General features: G+C 36.7%; 1 protein-coding gene and 1 pseudogene across 1 annotated transcript; one reads left to right on the top strand and one right to left on the bottom strand.

Annotated features, from left to right (window-relative positions):
* The first annotated feature begins 532 nt into the window (after window positions 1-532).
* Window positions 533-3,889, top strand: LOC143538740 (carbon catabolite repressor protein 4 homolog 4-like). The gene is made up of 9 exons (XM_077032222.1): window positions 533-762; window positions 927-967; window positions 1,290-1,339; window positions 1,493-1,562; window positions 1,653-1,774; window positions 1,882-1,994; window positions 2,092-2,209; window positions 2,329-2,476; window positions 3,129-3,889. Exons 1-9 carry the CDS (start codon window positions 585-587, stop codon window positions 3,429-3,431), a joined length of 1,143 nt encoding a protein of 380 aa, XP_076888337.1. The 5' UTR covers window positions 533-584; the 3' UTR covers window positions 3,432-3,889.
* A 99-nt stretch (window positions 3,890-3,988) lies between these two features.
* LOC143538738 (myosin-11-like) lies at window positions 3,989-14,249 on the bottom strand (annotated as a pseudogene).
* Between the last annotated feature and the right edge of the window lie 12,507 nt (window positions 14,250-26,756).

The following is a 26,756-nucleotide window of genomic DNA, read 5'->3' as shown; positions in this document are numbered from 1 at the left end:
AAAACCGCCTCACACCTTATAAAGTCCAGCGCTCCACCTAGACGCTTGCGCGCCCAGGAGCAACACTGGACTTGGGGGGGCTTGTAGGGGTATGGTACTAAAACCCGGTTCTACGACCCTAAATCTGTTATGTTTGGCTTATTTTATTACATGGACTAATACAATGTTATTGGGCTGAGGGGGTTTTGTGGAGGTAACCCTAATTGGGCCAGGCCCATTAGGGTACCATGATGGTGGCCATGAGACTCTCTATATAAGGAGGTCTCCACCTCCTTATCAAAGGGTCATGCTCAATAAGAGCCACCACCACTTTTTTGTGTCTGTGAACAAGAAATCCTCAGGATATCTTAGCAGTCACCTCCACACCCCCGAAAACCACTGCAGGTCTCAGGCGCAGCTGATGAAGAAGATCAAGACGTGATTCGTTCATCTCGAAAATCCGTGGAAACATCGTCATGGATCAGGTTAGATTCATTTCGTGCTTCGACAATCATCATCCCGACGAAGGTAACCGCTGCTTCCGCCTTTTAATTACTACTCATATCGTTACTAATCTATAATTTAACTAATTACTTTGAATCTCAATGTTTAGTGTTTGTTTTATTAAATTAGGGCTTTTAATCTCAATGTTGATTATGTGCAGTAAGATTTGTGTGACAAGTATGAGTACTGGTAAAGCTGCTGCAGCTGCAGCTATACCGGTTTACCCTAAGTTCGTTCCGGTTGAGCAGAAGGAGATTACTTCAGTTACCAAGTCTGATGGTATTATTATACCTACTTGATTATTATTATTATTATTATTATTATTATTATTATTATTAGTTTGTGAATTGTTTCAGCATGTCGGTTTTCTAGATTCTATGTTGTTTGAATGCTATTGATTGAATGCACATGAGCTGAATACAATGCTATATCTTATACTGCAGGCTTCACGTTTCGACTGGTTTCCTATAATATTCTTGCTCAGGTATGTATGTGCACAGTTTTATAAGTTGCTTAGAGGCTTTATCATTAAATGATAGTCTGGTACATGCAAATACTTATAGTCCGATACACCAGATTCAAGACATTAATCAATGCCTTGATTATGAATAACTTTTTGCACCCTTACCGAGTTACCCATATTAAACTCTAAATGTAATATCAAACTCTAAATGTGACTAGGGTCTAGGTATGTACTTAATTGTGATCATTATAGTCTCCAAAGTATTTTTGTGTAATATAGGGCTCCTATGTAATATTTTTATACGCACATTCAGTATACAACTACTTTCTGGTTCAACTTGCAGGCATATGTAAAAAGTTCTGTGTTTCCACACTCTCCATCGCCATGTCTCAAGTAAGTTTCTTTCTTTCTTAGTATTCTATGGTCAATACTTGAAATTAAGCTATCATGATAAATTGGATGGCTAGAAAATGATTAAAAAAAATATTATTAGATGTTTCTTTTATGGGCTAAATCTACATTTAACTTTGGCGGCTATTATAACAGGTGGAAAGCTCGTTCACCAGCAGTTCTTGATGTTCTCAGGAGTCTTGATGCTGATATCTTATGTTTACAGGTTTTTTTCATATCCTTTATCTTCTTTCATATTTATCTTTATCAACTTTTGGTTTTCCTGAACTGAGATATATCATGTAACTGTTATCAGGAATTAGATGAATATGATAGCTTCTACAAAGAAAAAATAGAGCAGAATGATTACTCAAGCATCTACATTAAAAGAAGTGGCAAAAAACTTGACGGGTGTGGAATTTTCTACAAGCACAATAAGTATGCTCTTTGAAACGAAATTGTTTCATTCATTTAACAGCAAAAGGCGTTTTTACTTTATTCAAATTTAAATAATCTGTTTACTCTTTTGTTCATTTAATTTGCAGATTGGAATTGGTCATAGAGGAGACAATTGACTATAATGACCTGGCTGAATCGATTCTAGATGACGCATCACGTGAGGAACCAAAAGAGAAGGCTTCCGACACCAATAATAGAGGTACCTATCAAGTAAGGTTTTCAGGTCTTTTTTTGTAATTTACATTTTTTGATGAATGATTCTTATAATGATATTTCTTTATTTAATTGTGACATAGGAGATCCTAATGATCCATATGTACGGTTGAAACGTGATTGTGTTGGAATTATGGCCGCATTCAAGTTCAAATATCCTTATCAACATTATGTCATTGTGACAAACACACATATTTACTGGTAATGGTAAATTCCAATTCTACCCTTATGTCATTGTAACAAACACACAAATATCCTAGGTGGATCTATTTTTGTTTATGTTTAGTGTTCATGATAAAAATGTGAATTTTGTTTATTAGGGACCCAGAATGGGCTGATGTCAAGCTTGCACAGGCGAAATATTTACTGTCACGTGTAGCTCAATTCCAAAAAATGGTATCTGATAAATTTGAGTGCACGCCGTCAGTGCTTATTGCTGGAGATTTTAATTCAGTTCCTGGAGATAAGGTACACTCTATCGCGTTTATTTTAGGGCTAACTGCACACACTCAAATCGTACGTGTAACCCGAGCACGACTCGCTTAACCCATTTATCTAAACGTGTATCAAGTTGTAAAAAAGTGGGTTAAACGGGTTGATTGACGGCCTGATCCAACAGGTTAGCCGGTCGACTTGTTTAATTAAATGTGTTAAAATAGATCAATCCGCACATGACCCGTTTAATTAAACAGGTCAACTGAACACGACTTGTACTTAAACTGGTTAGACACAGGTCTACTACCTGTCTAATCAAACAGGTTAGTGGGTCGACATGTTTAAATAAACGGGTTAAATGAACACGACCTGTCTATTAAACGATCTAGATATGACAACCCAAAACCTGACTATTTTCGTCTCTAGAAATTGCCACCCCTAAAAAAAATCAAACTTTCAAAAATTTTATTTGAAGGCAACCAACCACCTTCCAAAAATCTCGATTCAAGGTAATCTGATCTGATTACTAGTAAAATTGATGATGTGGCACTTGACACGTCTAAATTTTGACCATGTTGACTTTTTTACATCCGAGATTCAAGAAACCCATAGTTGTTTATTACACATCTCATGCAAGATGTAATAATAAATTGAATATGGAGTTAAAACAGATTTATGTTTCCAGGTATACCAGTACCTTGTTTCTGGTGGGCCCATGTCAGAACCTTCATCAGAATGTTCAGATGACGTACCAATGCCTTTGTGCAGTGTGTATGCATACACAAGGGGTGAACCGCAGTTCACAAACTACACACCGGGGTTTACTGGGACACTTGATTACATATTATTCTCTCCTTCCGAGGGCATTGAACCAGTCAGTTACCTTGAGCTTCCAGATGCTGAATCACCTGACCTAAAAGGTGGATTGCCAAATTACTGCTATCCAAGTGATCATTTGCCAATAGGTGCCGAGTTTGCAGTGGTCTAAGATAGCTGAAGCCTTTTCAGGTCACTACTATTTTGTTGAAATTTATCATTCTTTTAGAGGTAAAAACTAAAAACTATAAAGTTCCCAATCGTTTTTTGAGGGAAAAGGTTATTTTACTTGTGGATTTATGATTAGATTTTGTTTTTAATGAAATGTTTCTGATTCTAATATTTGTTAAAAGCATTGTACACATAGGAAGAAATGAAGTTAGTTAAGAGTCAACTGTCACAAACACTAGACCATTTGCACAGAAGTTATACGATAGAAGTCGTGTGTTTGCGTATGCATTAGAGCAAGAAAATGTTGGAAGTATTTGGGATTAGGCAGAATGACTAATTAGGAACGATTCTCACTTTAACGCTCGTGCTACAGTCAGTACTAGAAAAATTGCCTCTACATAGTCAGAATATGTTTTATATTTTTATAGTAGGTTTCTCTATATAATAGTTTAATATTATACAAATCGGGTCTAAATATAGAGGGTCTTAAAGGACGTATAAGTTGCCCACGACGATTTACACTGTTTTAAAAAACAAGACGATTTACTATTCAACAAATGACAAGAGGAAAAGAATTTTGGATGCAAAGATGCATCAGGTTTACACATAACTAGTACAGGAACTCACAAAAATCACGTTTAAGTAACAAATAGTAACAATGTGATGTTTAACACCCGTAATCAACAATCTACAACATAACACATGAATACATCTAATTGTACAACATGCTACAAAACTACAATAAATTGAAAAAACACCCGCAAATGCAGCTGATCTACACAACCATCCTCTTTCTCTAGGTCACATTTCTTCAGCACAAACATTTTTCTATTATCCCCAATCCACCAGAAATGAGATAAAATAGCACACAAAAGCTATATAGAAAGCGCGTCAGCGAGTCTCAACATGTGGTAACAGAAAGCTAAACCCCGAGTTCTCACGAATTAGAGGTGGAGGCTCAATGTCTGAGATTTGAATTTGATCCATCGATTTTGATATATCATCAAGTGAAAATGGAATGCTGCATAAAATAAATAAATTAATCATGAGAAAACATCACAACTGACATAATAACTAAAGGGGTCATTGTACTAAGTTATAACTAACCTCGAATCGTCATCCAATAGGAAAGAGTTGCTTGCAACGGTGTTTTCTTCAGTCATCGACTTCCTCATTTTAGATATCACCTGAATAATGATGACATTTGAGGCGCATATTAGTTTTATATAATTATTTCAAATAAATCGATAATAATAATAGAACTTACATCTGGGGATACACTTTGTGTGCCATACTTGTCATCCCAGTACATTGTACTGATCCGGTACAACTGTTGTATACTAAGTATCTGTGTACCAAGAATAAAATCTGTAACAACAATGTTTTCATAACCGGTACCGGTCCACTGGTCGGGTCTGACTGGCTTAAAAAACCGGATGACGTAATTATATTATATATATATCTTAACAAAAACATATATTACTCACCGGGCAGAGATCACGACTTATTTCATCCATTGTTTTCTTGGGCTTTTGATGTATAACCTGAAAGGAATTACAAATTCTCATAAAAATAAATATTTATCAAAACTTAAATCTTTGATGATATACGATGAAAGAAATGCTTTACCAGAAATGCAATAGCCTGTCGTATATGCTTCTGTTCATCCCAAGCCGAACCTGCATACTGTAGTTCATCTGTTTAACACTTAAAACATATATAAAAATATAATATAACAAATGTTAAAAATACCTCATCAGTTGCATTGTAACACCAATGTTCTAGTTCACCCAAACCTGCTTTCACATACTCGCCATTACTAAACGAACAGCATTCGCGCCTCAAAAGTAAGCTGCATCATAAATTTGGAATTACAAAATAATATATAAAAAGAAACAATTAAAAAAAAACCAGATGTGTGTGTATATAAAAGAAAGGTATACCTGTTAAACAACTGAACGTTGACGAATGAGAATATTTGTGTGAAAACTTTACGCACCAAAAATGGCGGTACCTAACAAAAATTTGAGGTTAGTAACAAAATATATATCCAAGAAAAGAAAATAATAAAAGTTAATACAAGTTCCAACTAACATGATTTGTTTTCAAAACGTTTAAGTAAACTCCAAGACTCTTAACAATTTCTTGCCAGTGTGCGATTACGGTTTGCTGAGCCGTGCTAGAAACTGAGCGCGATGATCCCTTCACCAGGCTTGCTCTGGATATTCTAGGTGCCTTTAGTTTAACAAACAAATTAGTAACCATTAGTTTTTAACAAAAAGTTACATAAGTAATAACCAAGTTTCATATGTTCCATTTAGGCCATTTTAGTTTAAATAATTATGGAATAGTTCACAAGGTGGAACAATAAACAATATCGAAACTTGGTTACTATTTCATGATTTTATCCCTTTCACTAACGTCACCTGAATGCACATCCCTAACAACGGAGATATCTCTTTTTTCAAATTATCACGAATCATTCCATATATTTTTTCAACATAGGCCGTAAGCTGCTGCTTAAAAAGCAAAGCTGGATACTTAGCTTCCACTTTGCTAAACCCTTCAACTCCATTACTCAGGCTTCCATTTGCAAAGGAAAGATCAACACCATTAGGAGTTCCTTGAAGACTCTATAAAACCAAAAATATTTATAAAAAAATATGAAATTAAATTCTATATATTAAAATATAATTTATGAAATTACGGATGTCATCCTGCCAAAAAGTGCAGCTGATGATCGACGACGCTGTGGGCCAATTCCAGATGCGGCCCCACTCGCTTTTAGTGTGCATTGGAGTAGAAGCAGAAGAGTTGAAGCGTTGGACAGCCAGTAGGCCAATGCATCGTTATTATCCTGCCTTCTCTTTAAATTAACAAAAAATTAACAAGAAACAGTACAAAAATACTTGTATAAAAGATCGAATTTTTGTAAAAAATGGTGTTTTAGGAAAATATTAAAAAAGACGGGTGCTTTTTAAAGCGGCTTATCCGGGGTTTCAAACCACGAGTTCTCTCTCCTCATCTCATAAATAAATTCTTTTTAGAATTCAATTAACATATATAATATTTAAAAGAACCTAAATATTTTTTTTCCTAAATTTCAATCCAAATTTGATTGAAAATTGAGTTGTATCCAAATATAAATACATTTTAAACTACTTAATTTTGTATACAACTCAGTTCAATCAAATTATATCGAAACTTAACACCGCACATTTAACATTTGTTAAATGTTACAAATTATTAGAAAAAACCAAATAATATGTTAAGTGAAAACTGAAAAAGGAAAAATAAAAAAAAACATGATTTATGAGATTAAGGAGACAGAATCCGTGGTCTGAAACCCCCCAATAAGCGGCATTTTTTTCAAATACGTTTTGAAAGCACACCATTTTTTACAAAACCTTCAAAAGAGACGTATTATTAGCGTAATGCAAGAATATTTTAAACCTCTACTGCATTGCCTATGGTCTGGATGATACGATCAAAAATACTTGTCTTCTCAACTTCAAAAGATCTCCATTGCAAAAGGCATTTGTAGATAACGCAAGCTGCTATCGGTCTGTTCCCTGAAAACCCCAGATGCTGTGCAATGCTTTTAAGAAGCAGCTCTTGATTTTCAATCTGTTTTACGTTGAGTGATTTTTGTGGTTTGTCATCTAGTTCTCCGAGATCTCGTTGGCCCACTGAAGGACTATTCGGATCCTAAAACATACATAAACAAAGAAACATGTCATTCAATAATTTAAAGCAAAGAAATGAAACCAATAATTCAAAAACCACATTGATGTAAATTATTATACCAGAGATGACTTTCTATCTCCTATTAAAGTGCCACTGTGAGTCCTCTGCAAAGAATTAAAGATCAAAATAGTTGTTATATACTTATATGATATAAGGTTCATTCAATATAAAACCAATTTTAAGTAGAAAATTGTGAGAATCACATAAACAATTTTATCATTTGCGGTTCGCAGGTGTCTGAATCTTGAGTCCGAATTTGGTTACGTGAACAATATCTAGAGTTGTTTTTTGGTTATTAGTTTATTTTGGGATTGTTTATATATGCATATTTTAGGATATAGATACTGGCATTTATTTGGCATCCTATTTGGGTCGATTTACGTTTCTTATTCTCATGTTTGTGTCTTGTGTACTATAAGTTTCGGTTTATCAAATACAAAAGGGTCGATCAGTATTTGGTCAAACTCGTGTTCCTGCGTTTTTTCTTTTGTGTTTGATTCCGGGCCAACACACTATTACTTTAGCTGTGATACACAAGCCGGTCAATCGGTTATGTGACTACATAACCTAAAGGAACATACACAATATATAAAAGAACAAAACCGATTTGATGCCCAACTACGACTTCGAGTCTTTTTATTAAATAGACAAACTCGACCTGACAAAGAAACCAAATCCCTCGACCTATACTTATGCTAAACATAAAAACCCTAATAAACTAATTAAATCAACTAGATAAACCTAAGATATTTAATCTAAACATTTTATTAAAATTCTAAACTTTAAACTTAATTTCTTTTAATTCATTATTTCTTATCCACCTTTTCACATGTGAATCGTACTAAATACAATATTTTATGCAGTTCTCTACTTAAAATTAATAATAATAATAATAATAATAAAAATACCTGAATAATAGATCGGGAACGACCCGAAAGGAACTTATTAGGTGCCATGGATACCGATTGTTGGCGGAAGACTTTGTTTTCTGATTCTAAGTTATATAACTTCTCTTCCAGCCTAGCAGAACAAATACATATTGAACATGTAGTTTATAGAAACTGAAAGTTATAATAAATAAAAAAAAAACCTGGTCATGGATTCCTGAAATTGAACAACTTTCTTTTCTGTTTCTTCCAACTTAATACGTCTCTCTTCACTGCACTTTTCAAGATCATCAGCGCGTTTCTTTTCTGATTCCCACTTTGCCTGCAAAGCCGAAAACACAAACCATCAACTTAAAATTTAATCTCAGAAACAGTTAAAGATTAAGCAGTCAACATACCTCCAAATCTTCAACTTTTTCATTTAAAGATTCAATTTTCTTAGTATCTTCAATAACAATCTCTTTTTCCTCAACAACCGCAGGTGCTTCATCGATAGCTTTACGGGCAGCCTCTCTTTCCATAGCTGCAATTAAGTTTGCTTCATCGAGTTTCTTTTGCATATCTTCCATAGAACTTTGAAATTTAATCAAATCTTGTGCTTTCGCTTCTTCCAAATCAGTCTGGACATACGCAAATTTGTACAAATTTGTATCATCACTTATTATTTTTCTAATATTTTTACATAAATAGATATATATACGCAACATTATATTATTACCCTTAAACGTTTCTCAAGCTGTAAACGCCATGTTAGTTCCTCCATTTGTTTCTCCAGCTTATCTTTCGCTTCTTTAAGTAAACCATGATCTTGAGCTAGCTGCAGGAAAAAGGTAAAGCATGTTATTAAATATATTACGGGTCAGCGCATACGCACGACGCACATGATTGTAATATCATATTAAACTATAAAATCTGACCATTTTAAGGTTTCTAAGCTCTTTCCGTGCAATTCTTCCCCTCCATCCGCATTGTGTAACTATGGTTCCTTTCTTTAGTTTTTTATAATACGCAGAACTTTTATGACAACGCCAACGGGCCTAACCGAAGAGAAAACCACTAGAATCTTCAGTTTATACAACACAAAATATAAATTAGTTGCGGTTATATTTTATTACTCAACCTGGATTTTAATGGCGGCTTTAGTTTCCTTTCGGTCTCTGAATCTTTTACGAGCCTCGATTGCACGTAAGCCAGTCTGTACCGCAAGAACCGACACCCAAAGTCTATGATAGGCTACCCAAGCACACCATTTACGCACATGTTTCTCGATTTTTATAGCAGCTGCAATTCTTTTCAGTTCTTCAAACTTCTTACACGCCAATATATCTAAACTTTCAACATTTTTAAACATAAAACACGAGAGTGTTGAATTATTTATTTTTCTATTATCAATTTGGTCAAGTTAAATGTATTTTAGAAGCTCACATCTAGAGAAAGATTGTAAGAATATTGAAGCCTTGCGTAATGCGGTAACCTGCCGGTGAGCAATATGCGTTCTTATTCGTCTCTGAATTCTTGCTGCTGCAGTGCTGAGTACCTCGGCTCTCCTTGCATCTAATTCTGCCATCTGTCCCGCTCTCAAGAACACCTTTGTTTTACCTATCTGTATAATAATAACATATGCAGTATGTTAATTATTGTTAATATTATGGTATATAACTATATAAGTTTCTCACTTGTATATATTGAGGGTTATCCCTTCATTCTAGTTACAACATTCAGACAAATATTAGTTTTACACAGTGTACCTGAAAGCCGGTGAGCCCCATCTTTTCCAATATCTTTGTACATACTGTCTTTTCATCAAAGGTACTTCAGTTACAATAAAAAAATGTCAGAATATGTATATAGTGAGATGTTCAAATGAGAACAAATAATATATTTTGAGAACCACATAATTATCTTTTCTGCATAATGTACAAGTGCATTATGCAGTTCTCGCAGTTCTCAACATGTTTTTTTGTTCTTTGTGTGTATGTGTATATATATATATAGGGTAAGGATCCTAAGAGAACCATTTGAAAATTGAGAACCATTTTGGACCATTAAAAAAACCTCTAAAAAATATTTAAAAAAATTATAAAACAAAAATAAACAAAAAATTTAAAAAAGTAAAAAAACCAAAACTCTTATATTTCATTCCGGTTTCATATATATAAAAAAAAAACCTTCGTATTATACACATGTGTATAATTTCATTTAATCTCTAGTTACGTAATGTACACATATGTACCTTATTATTTACCTTAAATTGTACATATGTGTATAAAAACATGTATGTACATATTATACATCTATGTATAATTTAGCTAAACCGAGACGGGTTTTTTTTTTTTATGAAACCTAGATGGTAAATAAGAATTTTGGTTTTTTTACTTTTTTCATTTTTGCGTTTTTTTTGTTATATGATTTTTTTTTTATTTTTGGGTTTTTTGTGGTCCAAAATGGTTCTCACGGTTCTCAATTTTCAAATAGTTCTCACATGATCTTGATCCTATATATATATATATGCAAAATTCAAATCAAGAGAAAGAATATGAAAACATATACCCTCCAGCCAAGGCTTCTGGTGCAAGAAGTCCAAATCTGTTTATAAATTCAAAGAAAGCACGACGGGTAGGATAACCAGCACAACTGATTCTGATTGCCTCTAAAACACCCTAAGAGTAGAAGAATTAGTCACAAATAGAAAATAATAACAATAATAATAACAATTACTACATATACTCACACCACAACGCAATTGCTGCATGATGTTGAGGTTTTCAAATATGGCAGGTTTCAGTTTATTGTTAGGCTTTACACATCTAACATAGTGAGGCTCCGTAGCATTTAGCGTTTCCATCAGTTGTTGCAATTGAAGCTGCATTAGAATATGATTACATTACATGTCAGGTTATAAGATACGACGTGATAATGAGTAAAGTAAAGATACCTTAAAACGGGAACCGATTGAAGAAAATTTAGATGATTTAGATGACTCTTCGGCTACAGGAGGGAAAAGAGCTGCTACAAATGAACATTTGGAAACACTCAACAAATCTTGGTGTTCGGGAATCACGTAATCTTTATTTTTGTCGAGAAATTGATCAGATTGATATTGCACCTAAAACCAATATATACAAAATATTTTAGTTTTAGACAAATAGTGTTTGGCTAACATACATACGTACATACATACATACCTCTCCAGCATAATGAGCAATCGTGAAATCTGTGCGCGACAACTTGGGCTTATAAAGCGTTTATGATTTTTGAATGTCTGATAAAGCTTGTTTGAGAATGTCTCGTGCGTCGACTTTGGAAACATGCTAAAAACCATAAGTTCAAATTTGTAAAATATTATCAAAAATTAATCTTTTATCTGCACTAAACATAAAAAGAAAAAAAATCAAGTTTTATGTTATACCAAGCTTCATCAAGAAGAGCAATGATACCACCAGGTTTCTGCAACATAGAAACACAAGACGAGTCGAGAACCATAATACTATATACATCAAAATTTTAAAAACTATGAAGTAATTATTTATACCTTCTCAAGGAGATCTAGAACATCTTGGTTATCAACGAATTCAATGTAGCTCCAGTTGATAGCCTCTTTTTTATATTCTTCTTGTTCCCCTTTAAAGACGTGCTGAAATTCAAACATAGCGCTTTCTATCTTCGGTTTTGAAAACAACATTCTCATGCTAATTAACCGTGATTTTAACAAAGGTTCGATAGTTACCTGGTTAAAGTGTTGCTGCAGTTTCTCATTTGTGAAGTTAATGCAAAATTGCTCAAAGCTGCACGCGTATGATGACTTTCAGATATAACATTTAAAGAGTAAATACAGTTAATTTCTACTACCTATTGTTCTTAAAGCTCTCGAAACCATAGATGTCAAGCACGCCAATAAGAGATTTTGAACTCGCATCTTGTCCGATTGATACATTAATTTTATTCACCAACCTGAAAAACAATGAAAAAGATAGTTAATAATTAATTACCACAAGTTTATTCAATAGTCAATACAGGTTTCTTGTACCAGTCAAATAATCTGCAATATATTGTTTTAGCCAAACCGTCTCTGCTAAATGATGCGCTAAGAGGATCAAGAGTCCTCTTGATAACTTCTTCAGGAGTTACCATCACTCGCTTGCACAACGCGTCTTGCAAGCCAACAGGATCACACCTAATACGACCTCGTCAATTTATAAATTTATAAATACATATAACAGTTAAAAAAGATCTACAAACTGCTTAACACTTAAATATAATCATACATAAGAAGTTCTGCCGCCATCTTGAGATGAAACTTAGCTTTGTCGTCTTTTAGTACGGAAGAATCAACCTCTTTCCCTTTAGAAAACGCAATATTTCCAAGATGAAGTATAGCTGCAGTAACTCTGAATATTGCTTCCTATGAAAAAGTAAAAAGATTGGTTATAAATTTGTTATTTTAGTTTTATAATTTTTATGTAAAAAAAGAAAATGAAATTACTGAATAAAAACCTGTTCTTTTTTACTAATTCCAACAATATCCATAGCTCTCCTTGTGGCAAGATATTCAAGTCCTTCATCCACACCGACAAGTTCATAGCATTTTGACTGGTTAAGATAGTGAAACGACTGCGGGCTTCCTAATTTATATTTCTCAATCTCCTGTAAACCGCGTGTATAATTAGTCAAGTATTTACCAGTGAAGTTGATTTTTTAAAAGTAATAAGGGAAAATCACCAAAATGGCCATTTTGACCGTTGACTTTTTTTTTTGGATAAGAAATTGTTTCAACCAACCAGATGCTTCCACATGGCACACCCTAATTTGCCGACACAACAAATATCTATCTGGCGCAACAAATTCCAATCTGGCGTTGCCGAGGGACACTTGTTACACACTGATAGATTGGAAAGTTTTCAAAGTCAACGCTATTTGGTCAAACTCATAGGCCATTCTGACCGTTGACTTTTTTTCTTTTACAAAAGTATTATATGACTTTCTGTTTTTGGGACACAATAAATTTCTCTCTGGCGTTGCCGAGGGACACGTGTCAGACACTGATTGATTGTAAGGTTTTAAAAGTCAACACTATTTGGTCAAACTCCTAGTACCTCATAAAAGTCAACACTATTTTGCCATAGTAAAATCCTAGTACCTCTGGTGGTGCTGCACAAAGCAGGTAAAAACAGTGATAGTTCCTTTCAGGATCATTTACTTGACAAACACGAGATCTTTCTAGAAGGTAAGTCCGGATAGCTGCCCCCGATATCCTCCCTTGCTTATCAAATTGGATCTCAACAAACTTCCCGAAACGACTGAGCCATTATCACATAAAATAAATAAAAATGCAACTAAAATATGAACATTAGTTCTTTAAACACAAGACAGTATGCTACAAGCTAGTCACCTGGAATTGTTATTTCTAACGGTTTTAGCGTTGCCAAAAGCTTCAAGAACAGGATTTGACTGCAGTCAAAATTGTGACAGAAGTTTATATAGTTGTATACACATTGACATAAATTTAGATCATTAAGGGGTTATTTAAACATAGAACTATACGTCATATATCGTACTTCAAGAACTTGCTGCTCAACTGTGCGGCCTTCGGTAGCTTTTCTCCCACCCAAATATGCAAGAAACCGCATAAGCATTTTGGTTGTCTCGGTTTTACCTGCTCCACTTTCACCACTCACCAGAATTGAATTACTTTTTCCTTCGTTAATCATCGCCCTGCAGACTCCATTAACAATGCATAACATGATAAACAGTTTCTTACTAACCAACAGGCATTACGTGTAAACGATAATAATAATAATAATAATAATAATAATAATAATAATAACCTGTAAGATGTGTCTGCAATTGCAAGCACATGGGGACTCAATTCACCAAATGGTGCTCCCTTGTATTGTTGCATCATATGAGCATCATACAAATGAGGTAACTTTTGGAACGGGTTGATCGCAATTAGAATGTTGCCCGTGTAAGTCTGTCATATTTTAAGTAAACTTAAAAAATATATTCTTCATGTTTCTTTAGACTAAAATAAGATGACAAAAATTTGAAAAGATAAAACCTACATAAATTTCATTAAGCTCATATCTGGTTCTTAAGTTCTGTAGCACCCCGGGCTCGTGCAAATAAGATAGCTTTGTCATGTCATCAACACCGCCAGCCGGTGCTTCCATATCCTTCGGATATACTTTTGATAAATTAGCAACCACCTGAAAAATAACCGATGATATGAATTTCACTACACTAGTATATTTGAAACAGAATATTGATGACTAACCGTCTTCCCATTATCGGCTTGAACCTCAACATCTTTCCCTTTAATCTTTGTGACCTGGCCTTCAACCCAAGCTTCGGCTGAATCTTCAACCCAAACATGGGAGCCAACTATTATATTAACCGCAGTGCTCTGTAGCACGTACAAATCAGTCAGTACATATTCACCTAATCACGTATCTATCATTCTATCTACATGGTTCGCTTTAGTTGCACTTACGTACACGTAATCTCTTAGACGAATAACATTGGTTCCGTTACTATGTTTTTGGATGACAAACAAGCAACTTAAACAAATTTATTACATTATTTTTTATATCAAGTATACCATGCCGAACAAAGTTGGCAATAAAATTATAAAAATTCCATCAAGATCATATTTTAATAACATTTCAAATTCCGACAAGATGTTAACGAACGTATTAATCGATCACCAAAGTTTCATGATGTTTCGGACGCCTAGTAATTAATTGCGGAAACTAATAACATTAAAACACGAATCACCTACGTACCATTGTGAGAAAAAAATATGTATATATTCTTGTTATATTTCAACGATGATCACTGATCCATTCGTGTCGGGATCAATTTCGGTGACCCTGAAGGATTTGAATGGTGAAAAATTCTTGTCTGGGCATATTTTGAATACATTAATCGTGGGATTCAGGTTGTGATATCTCCATAGCCATTTGGTGTGTCACATTATTGAATTTGAATTGAATTGAATTGAATTGAATTGAATAGTTTCTTCTTTTCTTTCTTTTCTTATTCATGTTCCCTGTGAAGTCGGATTGTTTTTCGTAAATTACTCGTGGTTGAAACACGTACATATATAACGTATATGCTGCTTATGTAAAACAAAAGTTATTGAAATAAAATTAATGCTCATGATTTAAAAACAAGAAAAATAATAATAATAGCATTAAAAGACAAGAAAATAATTATATACATAAATAACAAAAGAGTTTAATTGTATTTTGTGTGTACTATAGAGGGATGAAGGGTTACAGGTCGGCCTAAATTGATTTGGAATGAAAGGATTAGGCATGATTTGCTAGACTTGAACATTTCCGAGGATAAATATTCTTGAAAATGTAAAATTAAGGTTATGGACTTGTAGGGAAGAAGTAATATCTTAGGGGCTTTTCTTACAATTTTTTTTTGTTCACGTATCATTATATTATTTCTTTTTGTATTACATCTCAGAAATTTTTATTTTGTATTTTGTTCTTATTACTTTTATCTATTATTATTATTATTATTACGTGTTATTATTATTATAATATTATTGATGAACTTTGATTTTCTTTTATATTGTCTCATAATATGATTTTTGGAGCTCGATCTCTCTGGAAGTCATCTTTCTAATCTTTGAGATAGATGTACGGTGTGTCTACATCGCACATTTCCTAGAACCTACTTATAGCTTGTAATTGGTAGGATTCTACCGGGTATGATATATTGATTTATTTATTTGACAAGTTGAAGTGATGCAAGAAAAATGAAAAAAAAAAAAACTAATGTAGGTTTAGCACCCCCGTATTCAGGAAAAAAATATCATCAAAATGGCCATTTATGATTAACTCATAAAATTAATAAATTAGCATTTGAACTTCGTATTTTATAAAAATATATTTTTGACTATTTTTTTTTATTTTAGTTAAAAACTCATATCAGTCAAAAAGTTAATTCATTTTGTAAACTTATTAGCCAAAATGATCATTTTAAGTTTTTAACGATTATTGCCTATATTAAGGTGAGAGGGATGGTTTACTCGGGTCATTCGAGTAGTCCGGGTACATGAGGTGTACATCGTCCGCCTTTGTCCAAGTAATCCAAGTACACCGGGTGTACACCAATACACCATCCGCCTTTGTCCGAGTAGAAAGAGTGGGTTGTAGACTTGTAGTACTCGGCCTTCACTTCCCTTTCAATCATTCTCTCAATTAAGAACCAATTAGTCAAACATGCATTAAGTCTTTAAAATACGATTGCAGAATATGATGTGAGTCTACGTCGACCATGGTCCATCATCCATGCCTCAAATTTCTTGGTAATTTACCTTCATAGATCACAACCACAACCATTAACATTAATTGTCGGCGAAGACTTTTGAAGTTTTAGCATGTCCCAAATAGAAAATTTAAAAACGCGCGATAAAATTTTCTTTTGTGTAAAATAACATAGGACGAGATTAAAAAAAACCAAAAAAAAATGTTGTTTATTTGATTGATTATGATTTTCGTAGACAATATATATATATATATATACATATATATATATACATATATATATATATATATACATATATATATATATATATATATATATATATACTAGAAGAGTGCCCGCGCAATGCAGCGGAAAACCATACTTTAAATGATCTATATATCTTCGAATTCTTCGAATTCTTGTCGCCGAAGACTAGTTTTGCATGTGTCCAAATTCCAAATTAAATGATCTATATATCTTGAATTGGTATTCAGAGAAAATATTATTTTGTATTTATTAAAGGATGATTTACACAGGAAAAGAACACCGGCATAAATAGAAAATAAAAGAGCCTAAACAAGGTAACTAAAACTGGTGACAACCTGTGAGATCTTCTAATTAGGAGACAATATTGGGAAGCTGACCATTACTCCTTTGACTTGTGCTTTTTTCCTTTTTAATATTTTAACACTCCCCCTCACGTTGTGTAGTGGGATCTCCAATACCCAACTTGGTTAAAACTGATTTAAGCGCTTTAGTTGCAACGGCCTTTGTCAGAATGTCTGCTAGTTGATCTTTCGACCTGACGAACGGGAGTTCGATGGTACCGTCTTCAATCTTTTCTTTAATGAAGTGACGATCTATTTCAACGTGCTTGGTTCTGTCATGTTGTACTGGGTTTTCTGAGATTTTAATGGCAGCTTTGTTGTCACATCTTAACTGAGTTGGACCTTTAAGTGGAGCACCAATTTCTTTCATTATCTTCCTTAGCCACAGGATCTCAGTAATCCCTTTAGCGATACCTCTAAACTCAGATTCAGCACTTGATAAAGATACTACCTTTTGCTTCTTACTCCTCCACGTTACTAAGTTACCTCCAAGGAGAGTGAAGTAACCGGAGGTTGATCGTTTGTCATTCGGATTTCCTCCCCAGTCGGCATCTGTAAAGACTTCAGCATCTAGGTGGTCGTTTCTTTTAAACACGATTCCTTTCCCTACTGTGCCCTTTAGATACCGGATAATCCTCATAACCGCCTCCATATGATTTTCTTGAGGGTTGTGCATGAATTGACTAACAACTCCCACTGCGTACGAAATGTCGGGTCGAGTGTGGGCCAAGTAGATTAGCTTTCCCACTAACCTTTGGTACCTTTTTTTATTTGCTAGTTTGGCTCCTTCAACCATTCTCAGTTTATGGTTCACAATCATGGGAGTATCATTGGGCTTGCAATCCACCATGCCCACTTCAACAAGCAAGTCCAAGATATATTTTCGTTGAGAGATAAAAATCCCTTTGCTTGACCGAAGCACTTCAATCCCTAGAAAATATTACAATCCCCCAAGGTCTTTCATTTCAAACTCGATGAAGAGATTCTTCCGGAGGGAGTTAATTTCTTCTTCATCACTTCCTGTTATGATCATGTCATCGACATAAATTATGAGACATGTAACAAGAGTTTCCCTCCTCTTGTAGAACAAGGTATGGTCGGCGTTACTTTGTTTGTACCCATAACGTTTCATAGCCATAGTAAACTTCCCGAACCATGCGCGCGAAGATTGTTTGAGCCCATACAATGCCTTTTTCAGTCCACACACTTCATTTCCTTTACAATCAGCTGAGAACCCCGGGGGAGGGTCCACATAAACCTCTTCTTTCAAGTTTCCATGCAAAAACGCATTTTTAACATCAAATTGATGGAGAGGCCAGTCTTCATTTGCTGCTACTGAAAAAAGAACTCTGATAGTATCAATTTTAGCAACTGGGGAAAAAGTCTCAGAATAATCGATACCATAAGTTTGTGTATATCCTTTGGCTACCAATCTAGCCTTGTGTCGTTCAATGGTGCCATCAGATTTATATTTGATATTGAATACCCATTTGCAGCCAACCGGTTTCTTCCCTCGAGGTAAAGTACATTTTTCCCATGTGCCACTCTTTTTCAAAGCCTCCATTTCTAAATTCATTGCCTCTCTCCATTCGGTCGTCTCCTCGGCTTCTTGGACCGTGGTAGGAATCTTTTCTGAAAGAAGTGTGGCTGAGAAGGCTTTTGCAACTTGTGCCACCCTCCCCCTGTCAGTTTTTGTAAGGTATTTGGAGGAACGAGAGGTGTGCTCCGGGGAATATCGGTTAGGAGGGACTCCCCTGTTTCTTCTAGGAGGGAGGACTGGAGTGTTTTGTTGTTCTTCGTGTTCCACATGCAAGCTTTCTAACCTGTCATGATTAGTAACATTTGTGGAATTATCGTGATGTTGTGAGTCGTTTACCTCATTGTTTGTCATATCAGAATTTGGCTCTCTAGCTTCGACTTCTTCGACTTCATGTTGGACACCGTCCTGTAAGGCCCCGAACCCGGTGGCCCTACTTTCGTGTCGGATTTACTCATAAACACAGTTCTTCAAATCAGAGTTTATTAAAACTTTTCGCGAAATATAAAACATCAATCATTTGTTACAAAACATTAAATCTTTTCTTTGATACCATAACACAAAACTTTATTTTTAAAACATCTTTACTTCTTTCTTCAGATGCCAGCCGTTCAATCCATGCCGTGTGTCATCCTCATGCTAGCTCTGTAATCAGCTCACCTGCGTGCATACTAAAAGTCAGCTACGCTGAGTGAGTTCTAGTTAATCGAATGCCATACAATACATACACATACATACATATCTGTAGATACATATCCATACTTCACTAGTTGCCCTTCTGTTCTACCTACATACTTGCTACCATACATACAATTTATTCCCATATATTTCTTCCTGTATCCGAAGACACATATTACTATCTTAACCTCGTATAAATATCCATAGGAGGATCGTCACGTAATATCTATTAAAAGAACCATTACCATTACCATACTATATATAATTTCCATAGGAGGAACACTCTGTATACTTTCCATAGAAGGAACACTTTACTATCCATAGAAGGAACACTATACTTTCCATAAAAGGAACACTATAGTTTCCATAAAAGGAACACTATACTTTCCATAAAAGGAACACCATACTTTCCATAAAAGGAACACTATACTTTCCATAAAAGGAACACTATCTATACGTTATTATTTAATATCCATGTAAGGAGCTAATCACTTCCCTTGACGATACGTGCAATATCCGAAGATCGTTCACGTACCGACAAGCTTTCATTCATAATGTTCATACATCATCCTTACATTACATGCAATATTAATATCTTTATTTATATCCTGACAGTACGTGCAATATCCGAAGATCGTTCACGTACTGTCAAGCAATCAATCGTATCTATCACATATATCATACACGGCATACACTTACCATTTAAGGTAAGTGTATTAACTATCACATTGAGTATGCACACAGCCCCGAAAACATAACAAGGAATGGGGCTAGAAACTCACCTGAATTCTGCTTCTTTTTCTGATAGCTGTAAATCCCTTCTCTATCTGAGCTCGGCTGACTGTACAAGTTACACGTATCAACACTCGCCTGATCTAATCTGGTGGCCTAGTAGTAGCTTACTCAACTTATCGCTTTTTAATTTATTTTCTAATCAAACTTAGCTCTAGGCGAAGTTAACCTTAGGCGAACTTAGCTGTAGGCGAAGTTACCAGCTAGGCGAACTTAGCTTTACAGCGAAGTTGCCATCAGGCGAACTTGGCTTCAGGCAAAGTTGTCATCAGGCGAACTTGGCCTCAGGCGAAGTTACCAGTTAGGCGAACTTAACTTTACAGCGAAGTTGCCATTAGGCGAACTTAGCTTGCAGGCGAAGTTCATCAGGCGAACTTAGCTTGCAGGCGAAGTTCATCGTGTTGAAGGCGAAGTTGCCCAGATGCAGACGAAGTTACCCAGACAGCCGCTGTTCGGTTTCTTTCCAGCATTTTGAGCGTTTTTAACACCCTTGCTATGGTTCAATATCACCCACTACGCTTCCCGACCATCTTCGGTCGCTTATACACTAAAAAGCTTGGATCTTTAAACCTTAAAGGTCAAGAATCATACCTTTTTGAGCTTGTTTGGATCTTGTTTACTTGTTAATCACAACCAACCGCTCTCTCTCTCTCTCGGATCTGCCCGATTCTTCCCTTGGCCCGGCGGCGAAGTTAGTGTGGTATGGTGTGTGTGTTAGGGAGTTTGGTGAAATATGAAAGATATTTTGGGGTTTAGGGGATATTTATATCCCTGAAATCCCATGGACCTAAGGCCCATTCTCATTTAACCCATCTCTATTAATCCAAATCCATAACCCACGTCCATTACCCAACGCTAGCCCGACCCATACCAACTCCTATTCTATTGTTTATTTCCAGATAACCCGAGTAAACTTTCCCTCTATTATTAAGTAATATAATTAATATTATCTTGAAATTTCGGGATGTTACAAGTCTTCCCTCCTTAAAGAGGTTTCGTCCCCGAAACCTAACTTATTCCCTATAAAAGGAAAACTTCTTATATTTACACGCTTTATTGAATCGCCTTCGTTTTCTGAGTTACCCTTCTTACTTCCGACTTTGCAGTCATCGAATGGTGGTCACGTGTATTAGCTATTTAAGGTAGCTTGTCCATGAGGCCCTCAATGTACCAAGTCTCGTTTCGATCTTTAAGAGGCTTTGTCTTATATCATATTAATGCTAAAGCCTAAGTCGACACTCTATCACAACACGTCAATTTATCATGACTAACATGCATTCAGACAATTCGTACCATAATTAATAAACACCAGTCTAAATTTCAACATAAATCAACACGCATCGAGTCATCAATAAGTTACACATAGATTTAATACTTATGGCTAGCATCTAGCCTTCTTGAATGGCTTCTCTAAGCATACGGAGGAATCTGTTAAACCTCAAGCACTCTTCTCTCCTTCATGTCCTCCCTTTGGCTTCTTGCAATCCCTTGCTAGGTGCCCACGTCCTCCACAGTTGTAACACCTATGGTAATCAATTACATTCCCAAGAGGAATGTCCTGCTCTTCCACACCTGTAGCAAACACCTAATCCCTTTCTGCACTCTCCGGGGTGTCTCTTCCCACATTTTTCACAAGCAGTGAACCCCTCTTGCCTTGCCTTCTTTTTGCGTGGATCCACCTCATTGGCTTCCTCTGGTTCTGGGGTTGGGTTCTTTTTCTTCGGTTCCATCTTCTCCCCTTCACAGTTGGCAAAGTCCTCATAAATCATCTCGGCCAATTCCACGGCCGAGTCAAATGTTGCGGGCTTACTAGACTTAACCAAAGTGCGAACATTCCGTGGAAGTCCCCTTACGTAACACTTGATCCTTTTAGCTTCGGTGTTCACCATGTCAGGTACCAACCTAGACATGCGGTTGAATTCAGTAGTATACTCCCGTTGTGTCATCTCTCCCGCTTTCAAATTCAGAAACTTCATCTCCACTCTTTCAACTTCTGTATCAGCGCAGAACCTCTTCATCACCATGTCCTTTAGGTCATTCCAACTCATCGCCTTGATCTCTTCACGGGTCTTCCTCTGCTCCACACTCTCCCACCAATACATAGCCTCATCTTCAAAAGATTGAGTGGCATAACCGACAGCTTGGTCAGGACGGCACTCGCTAATGCGGATAACCTTATCCATGGCGGTTATCCACTGAAGAGTAGCGATTGCGTCTCCTAAACCAGTCAGCTTAGGCGGGTCACAACCTTTGAAGGACTTATAGTTGCAACCGCCTCGGCCCCTCTTCCTATCATCATCTTTCACAGACTTTACCTCACTCGAGTCACCCCTTTCCCTCTCGTCATCCTTTCTATTATTACCACCTGCCCCTTCAACGGTTCGTTCACGGCTTCCAGCAGATCCTTCGGGATTCAGGTTCTTCACAGCAGCAACTACAGCTTGAACAATGGCTGCTTGAACCGCAGGGCTAAGTTGAACTTCTTCGTTGTTGTTCTGGTCTCCTCCAGTGGCGCTCCCTTCATCTTCGGTGTGGGAAACTTCTTCTACCGAGGGTTGCTGGACAAGACGAGGCCTGCCACGATGTCCAGTGCGACCCCTAGTTCCCACAACTTCTCCAGCTCCAGCCATCAGTATTCTTAAAGGGACAACACAAACATCATCACCCAAGGAACTATTTAGTACAAGGATAGCAAGGCTAACAGGTAATAACAGTGGCCAGCTGTGACTAGCTGATCACGTTGCTTTCCGTGTCCTATTCGCTTCCCTTACGTACCAACCTAGACATTCGGTGTTCACCATGTCAGGTACCAACCTAGACATGCGGTTGAATTCAGTAGTATACTCCCGTTGTGTCATCTCTCCCGCTTTCAAATTCAGAAACTTCATCTCCACTCTTTCAACTTCTGTATCAGCGCAGAACCTCTTCATCACCATGTCCTTTAGGTCATTCCAACTCATCGCCTTGATCTCTTCACGGGTCTTCCTCTGCTCCACACTCTCCCACCAATACATAGCCTCATCTTCAAAAGATTGAGTGGCATAACCGACAGCTTGGTCAGGACGGCACTCGCTAATGCGGATAACCTTATCCATGGCGGTTATCCACTGAAGAGTAGCGATTGCGTCTCCTAAACCAGTCAGCTTAGGCGGGTCACAACCTTTGAAGGACTTATAGTTGCAACCGCCTCGGCCCCTCTTCCTATCATCATCTTTCACAGACTTTACCTCACTCGAGTCACCCCTTTCCCTCTCGTCATCCTTTCTATTATTACCACCTGCCCCTTCAACGGTTCGTTCACGGCTTCCAGCAGATCCTTCGGGATTCAGGTTCTTCACAGCAGCAACTACAGCTTGAACAATGGCTGCTTGAACCGCAGGGCTAAGTTGAACTTCTTCGTTGTTGTTCTGGTCTCCTCCAGCGGCGCTCCCTTCATCTTCGGTGTGGGAAACTTCTTCTACCGAGGGTTGCTGGACAAGACGAGGCCTGCCACGACGTCCAGTGCGACCCCTAGTTCCCACAACTTCTCCAGCTCCAGCCATCAGTATTCTTAAAGGGACAACACAAACATCATCACCCAAGGAACTATTTAGTACAAGGATAGCAAGGCTAACAGGTAATAACAGTGGCCAGCTGTGACTAGCTGATCACGTTGCTTTCCGTGTCCTATTCGCTTCCCTTTATGTGTCTATTTGTGCTGGTTCTACTTAAGCAGTTAGTCAAATCAAACAATCAATTACTTCTATTCTTATCGTTCACGTATCTTTTCTTTCTCATTAACATATATCATTTAATCATACACCTTACCTTTACTGATTTTTGCTTGAGCGACACATGGCATTCTTGAACTGGCATCTTCTTTCTTTTCTTACTTAAATCCCATTCTCTGTTCGAGTCTAAGCATGTAGGATGCTTAAATCTCTCGAACTTATGCTCTGATACCAACTTGTAAGGCCCCGAACCCGGTGGCCCTACTTTCGTGTCGGATTTACTCATAAACACAGTTCTTCAAATCAGAGTTTATTAAAACTTTTCGCGGAATATAAAACATAAATCATTTGTTACAAAACATTAAATCTTTTCTTTGATACCATAACACAAAACTTTATTTTTAAAACATCTTTACTTCTTTCTTCAGATGCCAGCCGTTCAATCCATGCCGTATGTCATCCTCATGCTAGCTCTGTAATCAGCTCACCTGCGTGCATACTAAAAGTCAGCTACGCTGAGTGAGTTCTAGTTAATCGAATGCCATACAATACATACACATACATACATATCTGTAGATACATATCCATACTTCACTAGTTGCCCTTCTGTTCTACCTACATACTTGCTACCATACATACAATTTATTCCCATATATTTCTTCCCGTATCCGAAGACACATATTACAATCTTAACCTCGTATAAATATCCATAGGAGGATCGTCACGTAATATCTATTAAAAGAACCATTACCATTACCATACTATATATAATTTCCATAGGAGGAACACTCTGTATACTTTCCATAGAAGGAACACTTTACTATCCATAGAAGGAACACTATACTTTCCATAAAAGGAACACTATAGTTTCCATAAAAGGAACACTATACTTTCCATAAAAGGAACACCATACTTTCCATAAAAGGAACACTATACTTTCCATAAAAGGAACACTATCTATACGTTATTATTTAATATCCATGTAAGGAGCTAATCACTTCCCTTGACGATACGTGCAATATCCGAAGATCGTTCACGTACCGACAAGCTTTCATTCATAATGTTCATACATCATCCTTACATTACATGCAATATTAATATCTTTATTTATATCCTGACAGTACGTGCAATATCCGAAGATCGTTCACGTACTGTCAAGCAATCAATCGTATCTATCACATATATCATACACGGCATACACTTACCATTTAAGGTAAGTGTATTAACTATCACATTGAGTATGCACACAGCCCCGAAAACATAACAAGGAATGGGGCTAGAAACTCACCTGAATTCTGCTTCTTTTTCTGATAGCTGTAAATCCCTTCTCTATCTGAGCTCGGCTGACTGTACAAGTTACACGTATCAACACTCGCCTGATCTAATCTGGTGGCCTAGTAGTAGCTTACTCAACTTATCGCTTTTTAATTTATTTTCTAATCAAACTTAGCTCTAGGCGAAGTTAACCTTAGGCGAACTTAGCTGTAGGCGAAGTTACCAGCTAGGCGAACTTAGCTTTACAGCGAAGTTGCCATCAGGCGAACTTGGCTTCAGGCGAAGTTGTCATCAGGCGAACTTGGCCTCAGGCGAAGTTACCAGTTAGGCGAACTTAACTTTACAGCGAAGTTGCCATTAGGCGAACTTAGCTTGCAGGCGAAGTTCATCAGGCGAAGTTCATCGTGTTGAAGGCGAAGTTGCCCAGATGCAGGCGAAGTTACCCAGACAGCCGCTGTTCGGTTTCTTTCCAGCATTTTGAGCGTTTTTAACACCCTTGCTATGGTTCAATATCACCCACTACGCTTCCCGACCATCTTCGGTCGCTTATACACTAAAAAGCTTGGATCTTTAAACCTTAAAGGTCAAGAATCATACCTTTTTGAGCTTGTTTGGATCTTGTTTACTTGTTAATCACAACCAACCGCTCTCTCTCTCTCTCTCGGATCTGCCCGATTCTTCCCTTGGCCCGGCGGCGAAGTTAGTGTGGTATGGTGTGTGTGTTAGGGAGTTTGGTGAAATATGAAAGATATTTTGGGGTTTAGGGGATATTTATATCCCTGAAATCCCATGGACCTAAGGCCCATTCTCATTTAACCCATCTCTATTAATCCAAATCCATAACCCACGTCCATTACCCAACGCTAGCCCGACCCATACCAACTCCTATTCTATTGTTTATTTCCAGATAACCCGAGTAAACTTTCCCTCTATTATTAAGTAATATAATTAATATTATCTTGAAATTTCGGGATGTTACACGTCCTTAAGAGAATCGTTGGTTGTGTGAGCTAACTCGTCATCCTCTTCAACATTGGTTGAAGCAGGTTCGTTGGCGCCATCTACCGGCTCTGTCGGAACATCCATCGAGCAACTATGATAAAACAACCAATCGAACCAATCGAGTGACTCACTTATTTTCTCCCCCTGAGCACTAGATTGATGGTCGAAAAAATAGTCAGATTCGGTGAAGTCAAGGTCCATGGTTACATGGACCCGAAGAGTGACAGGATTGTAGCAACGATAACCCTTTTGGTGGATGCCGTACCCAACAAAAACACATTTTTCAGCACAGGCACTAAGTTTGTTTCGATTAGTTTTTGGAGTGTGAATGAACACCGAGCATCCAAACACCCGAGGAGGTAAGGTCATTATGGATGGAACTTTTACTTAGGTGGCTAGGACATCCAACGGGGTTTTATGTCCTAGGGTTTGAGTTGGAAGACGATTAACAAGATATGCCGATGTGGCAAGAGCTTCTGGCCAATATGACAAAGGGACATGAGATTCAATCATAATTGCACACGTTTTTTGAGTAATGTGCGATTTTTTCGTTCCGAGGTACCGTTCTGTTGCGGAGTATTGGGACAAGTAGTTTGATGAATGAGACCATTTTCTTGGGAGAAGGTTTTCATCGGTTTGTTCACAAATTCAGTTCCGTTATCGGAACGGAGGATCTGTATTTTTTTTCCAAATTGAGTTTGAACCATTTTATAGAACATAAAAAGATTTCAGGGACTTCTGACTTATGTTTCATGAAGTATATCCAATTCATACGTGAAAAATCATCCACAAAAAGAACAAAATATCTGAACCGACTATTGGTGCTAT

This window comes from Bidens hawaiensis, unplaced genomic scaffold (assembly GCF_021521415.1).
Source record: "Bidens hawaiensis isolate Kalapana, Puna unplaced genomic scaffold, B.hawaiensis_p1.1 tig00011691_1, whole genome shotgun sequence".
NCBI classification, from domain to species: Eukaryota; Viridiplantae; Streptophyta; class Magnoliopsida; order Asterales; family Asteraceae; genus Bidens; species Bidens hawaiensis.
Note: the sequence above shows the minus strand (reverse complement) of the source record. Positions and strands in the feature narration are given on the sequence as shown.

Excerpts from the sequence above, each read along its gene's own strand:
- LOC143538740 (XM_077032222.1), top strand. The coding sequence starts at position 585 with ATGTTTAGTGTTTGTTTTATTAAATTAGGGCTTTTAATCTCAATGTTG. Across the intron at positions 1,563-1,652 it reads CTGATATCTTATGTTTACAG|GAATTAGATGAATATGATAG; the intron begins GTTTTTTTCATA and ends AACTGTTATCAG. Across the intron at positions 2,477-3,128 it reads ATTCAGTTCCTGGAGATAAG|GTATACCAGTACCTTGTTTC; the intron begins GTACACTCTATC and ends TTATGTTTCCAG.